General features: G+C 42.6%; 1 protein-coding gene across 1 annotated transcript; it reads right to left on the reverse strand.

Annotated features, from left to right (window-relative positions):
* Positions 1-2040: 2040 nt before the first annotated feature.
* On the reverse strand, positions 2041-15735 carry Alms1b (Alstrom syndrome 1b). The gene is made up of 8 exons (XM_037427383.2): positions 15497-15735; positions 12861-15093; positions 9846-9946; positions 9085-9749; positions 8556-8718; positions 2858-2915; positions 2701-2800; positions 2041-2643 (listed from the first exon to the last, which is right to left on the reverse strand). The coding sequence occupies exons 2-8, from the start codon at positions 15074-15076 to the stop codon at positions 2575-2577; spliced, it is 3372 nt and encodes a 1123-aa protein (XP_037283280.2). The 5' UTR covers positions 15077-15093; positions 15497-15735; the 3' UTR covers positions 2041-2574.
* Positions 15736-15833: the final 98 nt, after the last annotated feature.

Raw genomic sequence — 15833 nt, forward strand, 5'->3', positions numbered from 1 at the left:
GAATAATGTAGAACAATACGTTTTGGGCCGCAGTCTCTATGGAATGGCAGGAGATGGAGGGAAACGTGCTCATAACAGGCAATCAGATTCAGCAGACGCAAAGCGATACCAGCCTGACTCAAGCACCGGCGACGCCGAAATGTCGTCGCAGATGCAATTGGACGCTCCTGTCCGTCCAGGTGGAGCAGCAATTAGAGGTGACGATAAAAATTACGCAGGACTCGTTCAGCAGATTTTGCGCATACCTCGCGACTATGAAGTGGTCACAGTCTTCCGTGACAGCAATACTCACCACATGGGCCTATGCAATGCTGAAGACGAATTTAGAGTATGACACTGCGAAAACGTTTCCAGGAGTTCTAACTAGCCTCTCGCGCTTGCCAGTAGACCGGCCGTATCTTTACATTCCTCAGGGCACGTACATTAACTTACCATCTCACACGAGAGCGGTGAGTTGCACTGTCAAGGCTACTCTTAATGGTCTACGCACCCCTTGGAAGACTGGCTCTTCGGTTGTCCAACCTGTCAACTCTGACATGCTAGTTTATGGTCTTAGCTCCGTCGGATTGAACCACGCCTTGGATACAGGCATGTGCTGCGTTAAGAAAGGCGAGACAAACTACCCGATGAAGCCGCAGTCTTACATTCCATTTCAGGAGAAGGACCAGGCCGATCTGCCTAAGAGCTACTGGGGTCTTAAAATCACACCGGGTAACAAGGAGCAAGGTGGTGACGATGAAAAGAGCATGCCTGCGTGCATGGGCGTGCCGCAACACAACTTTGCCTAGGACTTTATTCACATTGACAAGGCTAGTCCCCGCTTGACCAAGTCTGTCAACCAGTTCCCTTTCAAAGGTCACGTGGGCACACTCATAGTCAACTATGAGTACCAGTTTGAAGGTGACGCGTGGCTAAAGATGGGTCCTACTTACAACGTGGGGAATGAGTTCCTAACTCGAACACAGCTAGGCCTGCCTCCTGACGTTGTATCCTACACTACTAGCAACCTGTCAAACTAAGAATCGTACGAGCAAAAGCCAGATTTAAACGTCACCATGCGTCTTCCACACGACGATATGCACACGCGCCATATGAAATATTTGGACCCCATGGAAAATACTTACTTCACACGTGGTTTAAAACCGATGACACACTCCACTACTCAACCGAGTTTGAGTTTCGGCGTGTTGGCGGTAAGCAAGTCTAACAAAGACGATCCCGGCAATAACGAAACTTTCCAAGACAGTTCTGATTTTTTGCAGATTGACCCAGAATTGGTGGTTCATTCTGACATAGACACCATATAGCCGACAGCATCACTCTGCCTTCAAGCACGGGGCCGTACTTTAGACGCCTCTATTTCATCACTGACTGACAAAGAAGGAAACAAGCTTTCACTGACCTTAAGTTATTCTATTTTCAATGTGAAGTATATCACATCTGCACACACCATTTTCTGCTGGAAGTTTGTTCCAGTCTGCAACAGTGCAAACCTGAATATCGCTTAACACTGCCTGCCGCTAAAAATGTCGAGTACTCGCTCTGTGTCACCGCTGTATGATGGAACCACATTACAAGAGTGTGATGGCAAGTGTGTGCCCACAAAGCGCGCTCAGCTAGGCCCATCATCTGCTAGGCTCTTTCTCCTTCAGGACGTCCATATTAGCGCTCTTAAGACAAACAGGCTGCATAAATAGGTGAATTATTTTCCCGATATTTTATTTTCTGAAAATAAACAATGCAGTAAGCAATTTGGGAAAGAAAATTTGAAGGTTTTCTGCTTCAACTGTTGCAATGACATACGCTTAAATATTACCCCCATTTTTATCTCCACTATGAACTCTACAGGTTCTAAATTCTGTATGCTATCTGGAGTAAGACACTTTAATGTTTTGCATTTCTGTTATTGTGTCTTTTATAACTTCGCTTGTATATGTATAATAGTTTATCAACTATTCACACAGATAGTAGTGCAGTTTTAAGTGTCTTGCAAGCTGTGAGGTTTGCAAAGCTTTTACACGAGAAGTCAATAGAACAAAATAGGAGTGTAGCAACATCAACTATAGCTCTTTTATTAAGCCAATATGCAAGGTAACAGCTCTCATACAATTACTTGCACAAATGATGACCAAGGCACAGTTTTCATCTCGGAAAGCACTTGTACTTCAGCAGACATCTGAGTAACATAGTTATCACATGGCTGCTGTAACAGCAGAAATACTGGACAAAATGGTTGCATTATGTGCATTGCTGCCGGCAGCATGCTGTGTATATTTTGCCACCATTGTGCACAAGTCCTTTGATTCATTTGCAAGTGGTCCTGTTTATAGCTACAAGACAAGGTCTTCAAACATCTGTCAAAACGACAAGGTTTTATATTGATGAAAAAAAAAAACGAGCTAAGTTTGGTGTGCTAAAATAATGACCTTAAATCAAATCTGCCACACTAGTGAGCATTCAATCTTATTGCTCTTGAAGGCCAGTCAATCTTTTATTTACATCCCAAGTATACACATCACGTGAAGCAAAATTACATCACTGCTAATTTGCAAACGGAAGTAACTGCTGAACCATTTAAAGTTGACTGAATGGCTTGTTAATCGGAAAGTTCACACAGCCTACCAAAGCCTTCTCTTGGATGGCCTGAAAAGCAAAAGAAACTTGTTATAAAGGACACTCACTTTTGAAAAGTAAACTTGCCTTGTTGTACAATTGTGCCATAAGACGGTTTGTTCTGTACTGTTGCTCTCTCAGTAACCTTGTTTTCAAGTCAATAACCTCAGGCAGCTTTTGATACACCCTAGGAAATATACAAAATATATTCAGCTTTTTTAGTTTTACAAGCTATGAAACCTACCTCTCAGTCTGTTCCCTCATTTCCTTGTGGGTAAATGTCTTCTTTGTTGAGGCTCTTCCTTTATTGGTGAGGAAAAAAAAAGCACAATCAAGTAAGGTAGCCATTTTCACATTTACTATATAATGAAAACACTGCAATACCCAAAGTAACATCAGTTACAGCAAATTATTTTGCTCGCAGCTCAAAGCAAAATATGCCAAACATTCGGCAAGGTCAACTGCAAATGGCAGTGTAGGTGCATATGCATGTCCATTTTTTGAACCCAAGGCTAGGATTGCTCACAAATTGAGGCAGCATGTAGATTTTTTATGAGATCTGACCACTGCACAACTGAGCCTCAATGATGGTGCCAAGAGCATTTGAACAGCATACTAAGCGCATGGCTCCCATGTAAGAGCTGGAGCATTTTCATTAAATGTTTTTCCAGTTCTTTGTAGCTTTTTTAATTGTCATCTTTATATTCAAAGTGCACTGGTAATTTAGTTTATACTAATTAACATAATTGATGACAAGTTCAAAATGTAGTATCGTGCCCTGTGTCTCACTTTACCTTGATTGATTGATATGTGGGGTTTAACCTCCCAAAACCACCATATGATTATGAGAGACGCCATCACTTTACCTTGTTTTGTACTAAATACCTTGTCTTGTACTAGATGAGTATCTGAAGGAAGGGACAAAGTAGTGCCAACAGGGTTTACTGTTGTCTGTAGCCATCAATCCTCATGATGATGTGTGGGTTTCAATGGCACAAGAACCTAGCCATACATCCTGCTTACCAACTCTGTACAGTGGAGTACATAACATGTGGTGTGCCGTGGCAGCCAAAGGTGGGCAAGAATGTGTAGTTCTGTGACTGGACCTAGCCTACGGCACATTTGGTTTGTATTGACTCAAAGTAACAGCAGATCAATGTTTGGCTGCTTTGTTTGAACCAAAACAACTGCATATTTTCAATGTAGGCCACCCTATATCATCCATGAATACGCAATTAATTGTTCCATTGTCTCCTTAGTAAGCGCTTACCTTGGTATCAATATTCACTTTGATATGTCCGGGTTCACACACATTAGCACAATAACAAACAATCAAAACCACATGCTTGGCAAATTACGCTGTAACTTTCGACTTGCTCCAGTTTCTGTATAACACCTGACATATTGTACTTTCACCAGCCCTGAAGTCAAATACACATCAGCTAAATGGTATTGTCACCAAGCTAACCATATTAACATTGAGAAGGAATTTAAAATTGTGCAGCACGGTTTATTTAATCTGATTATTTCTAAATTTCAAGTAACACAGTTCTTAAGAGGGACACTTAAGAAAAATTGCAGTGGCTTAGCTCAGCTATGCCAGGATATACGTAGCGTTAGCAAAGGTTCAGCTGATTATTCTTAGCTTTCCAGATATCATGCTTACAGCTGTTCCAATTACACACACACGGTATACGTATTATGTGGCACATGTATATTTATTTTGCCGGGCAACTACTTCGGGATCCGATGAGTTAAGCTTTTCCGCTCTATTGCACCGTTGAGCAGCATTTGCACTCTCCTTCTCCATGGCTATACCACAGTGGCAAACGCCAGTCAGAGGCGCTATCAAGCGGCTCCAGCGCAGTGTCAGATGGCGAGTGCACAGGGAAGGTGCGCGCGTCGGCGTCCATATGTCTACCAAGGCTATGACGGCACTCCTCTGGAAAGCGCACACCGGCGGCAGCGAGTTGCGCGTGGCCGCGGCCCAGGGAGGTGCCGGCTTGGTGCGTGACACCACTGATAGTTTACGCAGCGTATCGAATTGCGCGCACACTGGCGGAGTATCATTGCGCATGCGCAGACCAGTGCCACGCGAAATTGGCTCAGCGAGGCCAGTGTAGCTATCGCTACAAAAACAATGACTTGGTTTAGATAAACTGCACTCTGAGCACTCTAATGCCACAAGTTTGACTATCACAAGTTCATTACTAGCAATGAAAATCAATGTTAAAGTTTCATTTCCTAATTTCGTGTTGGACGTAAAAAATTTCAAAATGTATTTTTTGTATTTTCACGACATTGGCTCAATGAAATTTTCTGAAACTTCTTATGCTAGGTCTATGGCAACCATAGATGACAATGCACTTCAATTTTATCAAATAGAAGCTACATAAGACACAGTAGACGCCTTCAAAATTTGTGACGTCATGGTGCCTGATGCGGGAATGGCAATGTAACGTCTCCACTTGCATTTTTTTTTGTGCGTTTTCTCGTTTACCAGACGTCGTGGTAAGAGTGGTGTTTTTGGGATTATGAAATTGTACTTTTCTAACACACGAAAAATCATTTTGTTCTTTAATGTCACTTTAATAAAATGTAAGTTAATGTACTCAACCTGGTACTCTGTTAAAAAGCTGCTCTTCCCTCCCTATTCCACAAGTTCTGCCACGCATCTCACCAGACCTCCAATATTTTGACAGTTTGCTACTGTTCCTTCCATACCAACTATAACAGGGCTTCTCCCACCCAAACAATACTCATCTACCTTCATTCTTTTTAAACCTGAAAAGGCTGTAATTGCCTTCTTGTTTAAGCTGTGGTTTATTAGAACCCCTTAATTTTAAATGCATCATTGAAGAACTAGCATTATGTTAAATAAACTGCACACACCCACCACTCAGGTATAACGCATCCATGAGGCTTTAAGGCATATCCTATCAATAACATTGACCTATTAATAAAAATAATTTAAATTAGGACTAAATATTTTGCAAGTAAGCTACAAAAGCTTTCACAAAACATCAAGCCAGTTTTTGATGGTGGATGGTGGTGATGGTGATAGGTGGAGATCTCGTATATGAAGGAGGGGGGGGGGGGGGGGGGGGGTTGTATATATGCAAACATGCAGACTACCATGGTCACTGACACATCTGCTTGCATTCTCAAATTACAATGTTCCCTAATTCTTTTACTTGTAAACTAACCATAGTGTTTGGCCACATGTGCCATGGATAAAGGGGGGAGGTGGCGTTAGAAAAAAGCTTTTTTTGTTTGTTGACCTAGAGTAATGAAGTTTGGTAGGCATACGAAATACTTATATCTGCCATATCTCTAGTAGTTTTCAAGTTACATTGTTACATAATTTGAGAAAATATTCTGCTGGTGAAAAGCCTAGCATTGTAACAAAACATGCCATGATGGTCCAAGTGATTTTGATCTTCACTCAAAAGAACACTAAGCAGGACGGCATTATCAAAAAATTCACAGCATATCCACGGGGTGAATGATGATGAGTGGGCAAAGCTCCTGAGAGGAAATCATCGGTAAAATCAGTGAAAGTTCGCCCACTACATCATCAAGAAAGACATGAGAAGCACTGTGTGTGTATATGTATGGCAGGGTCCTCGCGCCGTTGCCGTGACGCTTGGGCCTCTCGTTCTCGAACGCTGGGATCTTGGCGGCGGCGGCGCACAGCCAGACGACACGCTTCGGCCTCCCACTCTCGTACGGCAGGACCTTGGCGGCGGCGCCGCGCAGCTTCACGGAGCGCTTCTGCCTCGCGATCTCGCACATCGGGATTCTGTCTGCGAGCACGCGCTGCCGCCGCCTTCCGTGCTCGCCGCCCTGCGGCCTTATCCATCGGGCAACTCCGAGCACGCGCCAACAGCGAACGGATTTTATTACAACGCTCCCCGCCATCTAGTAAACAATCGAAGAACTAAGCTGCCGCCGCCTTATCCATCAAGCAAAGTCTTCGGACCTCCGCACAGTCTTCGGCTTTGTTACCGGCATCGCGTGCAGCAACAAAGATAAAGAACACAAAACTAGTGCAAAACGAAATAAAGAAGAGAAAATGCATGAAAACATAGTACAAGGGCCAAAGAGCGGCACAGAAGCTGCCGGCCAAGGCGGACGTGGCGGAGCAACAATGGAATGGGGCGAGCGCACGCCATATGAGGAAGCGACCGCAACTGCAGCTGCGCAGCAGCCAATCGCGGGCGCACTTTCTCCTGCAGAATATGAATGCGCAGCTCTAGCCAATAATCAACGCTCTGCATCCCTTTGCGGGAAAACGGCAATAGCGTCTCAACCACAGGTCTAAACCACACAGACGCCATTTTGGAGCACGGCAACCTAAACAGGAAGAATTCACTAGTTATAATTCGCGCTCAAAGCAACACCAAGATGGCGCAGGACGACCGCATGGTCTGGGAATGGCGTGTGCGCAAAGTTTGGTATGGTTTCGGCATTTTTCGTGCATTTTGAACGCCTCCGCGGCCTAGAATATAGCATTTTTTTTAAATTAGGTGCTGATGATTACAGAACAGGTAGTTCATGAGACATGCAATCCAAAAATGTGTTTTTTTTTTTCAAAAATCGACTTTTTCACAATTTTTCGGCTTTTGAAAGCCGTGTGCCCCCTTAAAAGGCAACAGGTCAGCAACAATGGTAGTGGCTGTGCGATGAAGAACCTGTTGCCTATGGCTGCTCAAGATATAAGTGATGGTTATGCTTATCACTGTTGTGAACCGCCGTGAGGGAAGCATATCATTTGTATGCGAAGCATCAGGAAGCACTGCAATTACTACACACAAGCAAGCATGTCATGTATTTTTTTGTACTTCACAGGCATCTGAAACAGCATAACACATCTTATAGATAGAAAATTAGAAACTACTGTACATCTTGAAAGTTGATCAACAACTTTCTTATTGGAACAACTGTTTTTGGAAGAAAGCTGGGCTTTTTAAGCCCAGCTTTCTTGCTTTAGAAGTTAGTTCACTAATATTGTCTAAATAAGAACTTAAGAAGAGCACAAAGTACAGTGCGCTAACTCGATGCATTTGGTTGCATCATCATAGTGCCATCATGTTTTTAAACTCTAGCTAGAGTTAGCTGGGGCACCCTGTATACGTATGTATGGAATACCAAGTCCAGGCGCACATATAAAATCACAAACATTTACAGTTAAAACTTGATTTTACAAAGTACCCTATCTAACAACATAATTTTCACTGCGTTAAAACATACCAACTTGTACCGTTTTTCAGGGCCGTAGCAACACATTAAATAGCTCTGAACGATTGCCAATAAAGTTATTAGATGACAGCTATAATACTGGCACTCGTTATACCATGGTACATGCATGAATGTGTAAATTAAGGGACAAAATTATGTGTGTGCCCTCAGACAATTGGTAGCCCTTAGTACACTTTTCTGCCTGACACCAGTATAATGCAGTGAAAGTGGCTGAAGCATTCTGCTTGCAACATACAAAGACCAGACTGTCTAAGCTTCTCTGTTCTTTTTTGATCAATCACCATGCTATGGCTGGTGCACAGTCTGCTTGGTTTTACCACTTTGTAGGCAGGCAATCAGCTTCATTCGCAGTTGTTAGTGATATAAGAATGCGAATGTTCAGCTGAAAGCAACAAAGGTAGAAAATGTTTTCTGGCACGGACAAGTATAAATACAATCACCGATTTACACTATACGGGCAATTGAATTAAACAGCTTAAAAGTACATTCAAAACATGGTGAGACATCCAAAAATTTGAAATCAGTTTAAATTAACCACAAGTTTGTAATATCGAGCTTTGAGTTATCACTGTTTTACCGTAGCAGTTTCTCACAGTGTTTCCTTGAGTTGATTTCTTTGCTTGTTTTCAACCACTGCAAGAATTCCTTTTACAAACACACAAATGCATATAGAGACAAACCTAAATTTCCTGGTGGACGAGGGTGCAGTTGATTTCGTCCTTGTAGCTGCACCTGCAGTGGAGCCAAGCGCTGCTTTTGTCGTTGTTCAGCCAAGAGAGCAAGCTGAGTCTGCCTTGCTTCTGAACGCTTGATTAAACGGCTACAATGGGCTGCAAATGCTGCCTGTAAAGACAGTCATGGTTCAATTAAACCATGAAACCAGTCCATGCCATACGGCATAATTTTGTCACTAATAAACAAGGGAAACCCAACATAAAGCAGGTTAAATGGGTAAGACCTGCTTCAAGTTGCCTGCTCCCATTATTTCAGCGCAGTTCTTTTCAGTGCTGGCCATAACTGCATTGCAGTCATAACTTTTCATAATGAAACGGCTAGAAAGAAAAAGCTTTGTGCATCATCCGATCTGCTTTTGTCTACTGCTAGCAAAACAGTGACGACTAATGGTTCATCAATACTGAATCTAACATCAAATGCAACGAAATATGAACTCTCATTATTAATTAAAACCCAGTGAATAGTGTCAATTACCTGCAGACTCTCTTCTTCCTTGGTGCCCTGGTGATTTCTCTCTTTCAGGGATGCTCCTTGTTCACTGCCACTGTACGGGGTGTTCGACCCCACAGGTACCACCCATGCTACAGGACGCCTGGAGACAGCTTTCCTCCTCTGCTGTGAAGGGTGGTCTCTGTGCTTTTTCACCGACTGGTCAACCACTGACACAAAGCAATTTCCTTTGACCGCAGTGTCCTCGTCATCACAGCTGGCAAAAAGTGACTGAGAAGTCTGCACTGCAACGTTGTTGCTTTCTCCGTTTCTGCACACCGTAACATCCAAGTCCTTTTCTGGTGATGTGGTTTCCGTTTCTGCTGAAGATGCTGCGCGACTGACATCTGCTAAGAGGAAGAGCTGCTCAAGCTTATGCAGCCGTTCTACTTCTCTTTGCAACTGCTTCAAGTAGCCATGTCTTTGTCTATTAACGAGAAACCTCAGTTTTTCTAGCTCTCTGTGAGCCATCGGTTTCAGCTTGCAACTCTTACCATTCACTGTCAGCTGCTGTAATGAAGTTCCTTCAGATAAACTGTTACACGAAGCGAAAGAGTGGTGCGGACAACGCTCCTTTTGATTTTCGCAAGATGCCACTATCTCTGCCGAAGAACACGCTTCACTTTCATTTGTCTTTGAAAGCAAAGTGTCTGGAAAGGCAAAATTCACTAATCACACACATCTGCGGCAGTGCTTCTCAATTCAAATATGCCTGAAATAAAGACATATTAAAATCTTTTTCCTACCTTCAGTGTTTCTCTGCGACAGCAGTGTTGATTTGGCTGCCCCATTAATGGGAGGTATGCCATCAGTCTCGCCCAAAGAGGACATGGTTGACAATTCTATCCTGCAAAACATTTCGATAGGTTACAAAAGATACAATACATTACAAAGGGACATGGTGCAGCTTCAAAAGGCAGGTGTCTTTCCACCACCATACAGAGCAAGTGCAAGCTTAATACAAAATTAAACTTATCTGGCACAAAACCCAGGAAATTGGCATGGCACCAAGACACTGTGAGACATGCAGCAAGTTTTCATGAAAAATGCGTCGTGTAACTACTATTTTTAGATTAGAATTGAAGCTTGAGCGAGTTGGCATGGGTACATCTTGGTTGAACAGCGCACACGAGATGACGACGAAGTAAAAGAACACAGGCAGGCGCCGACTCGCAACTAAAATCTGACTTGGGAAAGAACAGATGACATATACGTGAAGTGCAATTTGACAGAAAATTCAAAACAGCAATACATCTAAACACACCGCAATCAAGAGAAAAAAAGGGAAAAAGAGATACATTGGTATCATATTCTGCAGGTGCTGGAAAGATAGCTAAATTCCCGGTCGCTCAGCGAAATTGATGGCATGCTGACACTTATCCTTTTTTCTTTGGATGTGGAAGGCTTCAATCACTTCTCTTGCCGATTTTTATGATGTTACAGTATCATTGTGTCGTAGAAGAAGGGTACATAGCCGCATTTGTGACAATGAACAGCGATAATGAGCATTTTGATAATGAGCATTCGTGTTCCCAAAGGCATGTTGGTGTTCACACTTAAGGAACACGAACGCTCGTTATCAGTCAAAACAGTACTCGCTAGCCGCTCATTGTCACGAAAGCGGCTGCGAACCCTCCACACAACGATACTGCCGCATCATAAAAATCTGTTCGCAAGACAAGTGACCGAAGCCTTCCATATCTGAAGAAAAAACGATAAGTGTGTCAGCATGCCGTCAATTTCGCTGAGCAGTGCAGAATTTAGCTATCTTTCCAGCACCTATAGAAGACGATACCAATGTATATCTTTCTTCTCCTTTTTTTTCCCCTTGATTGCGGCGTGTGTGGATGTATTGCTGTTTAGGTGTTTTTTTCTTTTTGCATTTTCTGTTAGGTTGCACTTCATCTACATACCAGCTGCTCTTTCCCAAATAAATTCCATTTTTACTGTAACCCTCACTAGTGCCCCTGTTTTTCTTTTATGCTTTGTGTTTCTCGAAATATGTGGTAGCATTTTTTCATTGATGTCGTGAGGCCAATAGCAATGACAGTGGTAAGAATCGCTTATACTCAAATCATTTCATTCATGCATGTATCCATGTCCCAAAGAAAACAGGCATGCATATATCTACCTTCATGTGCCCACGCCACACAACATGATACACATGGCACTCATCAAAGACATAGTTCGCATGATAAATATATGCTGAGTGCCAGCTTAAGCTAGCCAAGACGTTTTTTTTTTTAATTATGCAATTAGTTTGTAGCGAAGTGTACCAGTGATAAAAAAGAATAGATAAGTGACACTACATGGACCTTATAACTGTATCTCCACAGATTTTTTTCGTCTTAGCAGGGACATTAAAGGCAAACAGATGATGATGTTCGATGTTTTGTGGCGCAAGGGCCATTTCACGGCCAAAGAGCGCCAGTTCATCTTACATTTTTACATTTTTACAAAGGCAAACAACTAATTAGTTTGCAGTGACAGATCAATGCTTTAGAATATCTAAAACGTCAATATTATTGATACCTTTATTTATAATTGAGAAATTAATGTAATTGTGAGACTTCACTTGTGACACTAGTGGGACATTTTAGGTCCAGCCTGGTGACATAACTCCTCAATATAATTCTTTCACTACAGTAGACAGCCACTCATGAAAAGATCCTTACAGTGTATATAATACAAAATAGAATACTATTTTTATTATATTGGTATATATTTGCATTTGTTGAGCAAAGCTTTTGGGACAGACAAGAAAGCAAGTATAGGGGATGTCATTTGTTGTAAACCTAATGAATGCAAATTAATGCATGCACACAAATATCAAGGGGGAACAGAGGGTAGTGGTGAACCCCCCTAGTTAAGCCTCAGCAGCAGCATGGTTAGGAAAGTATAGGAGGGTTTGGAAAAAAAAGCTTTACTTAAAGAAATGTCAATTCATAGGCAATAAAACTAGCTCTAATCAAATTTATTTCATTTGATGCAGCATATCAATTAGCTGCAATGGGAAATGTTTATTTAGAGCACTGAAAAATGAACAAGAATTAAATGCAAACAAGAAGATGAACTGCCTTTGCGCTAACGGGTGGTTGTCTATTTTCCCCTTTTTTAACCCTTCCACCACCTTGCGGGGATTCTACAGAACTCATTTGCATTACTTGTGTCTATGTGCTTTCAGTTGTCAATGCATTCCTCCTCATGCAGCCGCTTGCTAGCTTCCTGGTTAGCTCGATTAGTAGAGCGACCGCCCCAGACGAATTTTTTGGCAAGTAAGCTTTTATTTTTGAGAAATCCGTACGGATTTGCTTGTGGTGTCGTGCTACAAACAAGTTGTTTGTCAATTTTTGTTTTCCCTTTGTACCACTAACCCCCATTAATGACTTGATCAAACAGGTGAACTTTAAGGAACATTTATTTTGATTTTCACATCAGCTGCAGTCTTTAATACCACAGTGATTTTATTGCTTGCCGCTGCTTATCCAGAGGATGGGCACCGGCACTAAAATCTCATATCTTTTTATTGGCACTCAAAATTCAAATTTTTTGGGGAGCAGAATCCACTTAGATTTCAGCCACACATCATTGAAGCAATTGGGCATGTGTCCATTTTTTCCAGATTATGTTTCATGCTAATGTTAAAGTAGGTTGTTCGCTAAAGTGTCAAACCAAAATATGTTTGCTAAAGTGCATAAGCAAAACAACATTGCACTAGTAACTGATTGCAGCATATGAATGAAACACCACAACGCACTCACCTAAATTTGTCTTTCGTAATGAGTTTTTGGCACTGTCCTGCAGTCTGCTTTGAAAGCAATGTGCCTGCTTCAGATGTTTTCAGCACTGACCGCGACACTGGACGAACAATGTAACGTTTTCGTGTCATTCCACCAGCACCTTGTGCTGTTGCAGTAGTCCGAGTATTTTCCATGTCTATGGCTTCTTGCATCTGAGTTATAGACGGGAGGCACGACCCTGATACTACAAGCCTTGGATCACAATTTTCTTGCTTTTCTGTGGCTGGTTCAGCACTGTGAATTCGAGGTAGAATGCCTACTTCAAGGGGCACCACTGCAGGCACATAAGGGAAACCAGAGCTAAGCCAATAATCAAGCTGCCGCTTGTCAAGTTCAGAGCAAGCACGAGGAAGCTCGGCAGGTGTTGCACTTCGAGAAGCCAGTCCAGGTACAGTTTTAGGCAATTTCATTTTCATTCGGTTGTTGTCTATAACTGTAAAACCAGTGGCACCCAAAGGTTCAGATTGTATATGAGAAGTATCAGAGGCAGCAACCAAGTTATTGCCGCAATGTCTTCTCTGACCATAGCTAAAGTCTGACGCACATTTTCGTGTTGAGCCTGCGTGCTTTTTTCTAAGATTCCTGTGCTCTTTGAAGGTCTTGCGGCTATAGAGTGAAACAATATTTGCCCTATCACATTTTGGCATTTCAAGGCTCTTTTTGCTTACAGCTTGCTGAAGAGCAGGCTTCATATTGACACAAGCACAGTTCGGTGCTCGATCAGTCACCAAAAATCCTCTTTTCTCCATGCCAGTTTGTTGGTGCACATTGTTAGTAAGTGAAATTATGGAAGATCCTTGCTTGGTAGATGCAATGCTACTCAAATCTGTCACAGCACTGCCTGATACTATCATTTCGGACTGCTTTGTTGATGCTTTCACACGAGTCTGAGTAGACGAAAGATCTTTTGCAGAAGCATTAGCTTGGACTCCAGCATCTTTGATTGAACAAGCTTCAGTCTGCACAATAGCATCGCGAGAATGTGGCACAGCAAATTTGTGTGTTTTTTCATCAGGGGAAACACTCGCTTCATTGACCACATCACTTTCACTTGGCTCAGAAATGTGCCTCGCTATATTGCTATACCTTGACCTTTCTTGTTCATGTGTTCTACCACTAGTGCCAGAATATCCAATGTCTGCCCCATTGTCCCATTCTAAACGCCTGCTTGAAGTGTAACTTGAAAGAGAGGCTGGAGATGCTCTTCGTGGTGCATCACTGATAGTAGAGTGATCCTGAGAAAACATTTCCGAACAGCTTTGCAACTCCGTTTCACAGATAGACAGTTCATGAATCACGCTTTCCACTATGTCTTCAATAGATGCATCAATTTCCAGATGAGAGTCCCATGACTGTAAGCTGGCACCTCCACATGAAGAAGTAGAGTACCTAGGTCTAGAAGTCTTGACACAGGGTTCTTTGATCACTTGTTTCCTCTCCAAGCTTTTAGCATTTGCAGTAGTGGAACGCAGCCTAAGTGACTGTGGTACTACTGTCAGCACTGACTCGAGAGAAAGGGCCAATTCTTGATTATTCGTCAAATTGCCTTTTCCAGTATAATATTTTGAAGAAACCACTGCATCAGATGCTGACAAGCATGTACCAGGACAAAAGGTGCTGGAAGAAGCTGCACACTCCTGCTGCAGCACTTTTTCTGTACATGACTGTGCTTCTCCATCAACTGTTCCAGACATTGTGCAGCTGCTACTTCCATGTTCAATACTTCCTTGCGAAGTAGTCACAACCGGTATGCTCTCACTGCTAAACGAACTTGCAATCGACGTCCCGCGTGATGCCGACATCAAGGCTGGCGGCGCTGAGTACGATGTGCTTTGCAAGTAGCCGTCAGTCGGTTCCATTGAATCCCGTTGCAACGACTGTAAGAACTTCTTTAACACTAGGTTTGAATGTTCATTTCCAAGTTTATGCTTATGCGACTTCTTTGTAAATGGTGTTGACGGCCACGATACTGCTGTATCAGAGCATAAACTTCGAGCACAAGCAGCCCGATCGCTGCAGTCAAAGGTACTCAAGCTCGTTCGTGATGTTGCAGCGTGGTTTTCACAGAATGATGATGTCTCGCTATCAGACTTCGCCTCTGGTGTTGCATAACACAAAGGGAAGAAGAAGGCTGACTGGTAACTTGACTGCGTTGTCAGAGGTAGTTCCATCGCCATTCAGCGCAGCATTTCGCCTACGTTCAAAATGAAAAGAAAAAAAGGCAACACACCAAAGTGAAAGGTCAAACAAATTCCCGCGATTTCTCCGATACACTGAATTAAGCTAAAAATTAGAAATCATGAAGGAAGAAAAATAAGAAGAATCAGTTATTCTTTCAGGCTATCGAAACTGTACTAAAACGAGACTATTACTAGTTCATTGTAACGCTAACCACGGATAGGTTTTAAGTTTATCAAAATCGTTAACCCGCCGAAGTTCTGAACATTTAAAGGGCGTTCAAGTACGACTCGCAGCGCTGGTAATGACTTAAACGGTTACTTTTATATGTATTTATATCAGTGAAATGCGTATCAGTGTATTTATTAAGTTCAAATTTAAAAGAAACTGCACGGCCAGAAACAGAGGCAATTCCTTACCTAAACTGCAAGGACGACTGCATCGCAGTGCGTGCAAGCCCTAACTGCACGCACGCAACGTCGTAGGTACACAAGCTGCTCACATCGAGCACAGAACCAATGCACTTCTCATTTCAACCGTATGGAAAACTACGCAACTAAAACACGCCGCAACCGTTGCAAGTACGTACACCTGGCCCACGACCGTTTCGCGACACAAGTAACACCAACACTGACATAAGTAGTGATAGAAGTGAAGGAAGAGAATACAAAAGTTGCTGCTTACTGTTACCGACATGCATTGAATGGCGCTGCTATAGTATGCGCTCTTTGTAAAGCAGCTGAGTACATTTGTTCT

This window comes from Rhipicephalus microplus, chromosome X (genome assembly GCF_043290135.1).
Source record: "Rhipicephalus microplus isolate Deutch F79 chromosome X, USDA_Rmic, whole genome shotgun sequence".
NCBI lineage: Eukaryota > Metazoa > Arthropoda > Arachnida > Ixodida > Ixodidae > Rhipicephalus > Rhipicephalus microplus.

Coding starts and splice junctions, on each gene's coding strand:
- Alms1b (XM_037427383.2), bottom strand. CDS start 15,076: ATGGCGATGGAACTACCTCTGACAACGCAGTCAAGTTACCAGTCAGCC. Junction 9,750..9,845: donor GTCGCAGAGAAACACTGAAG/GTAGGAAAAAGA, acceptor TTGCCTTTCCAG/ACACTTTGCTTTCAAAGACA. Junction 8,719..9,084: donor AGGAAGAAGAGAGTCTGCAG/GTAATTGACACT, acceptor CTGTCTTTACAG/GCAGCATTTGCAGCCCATTG.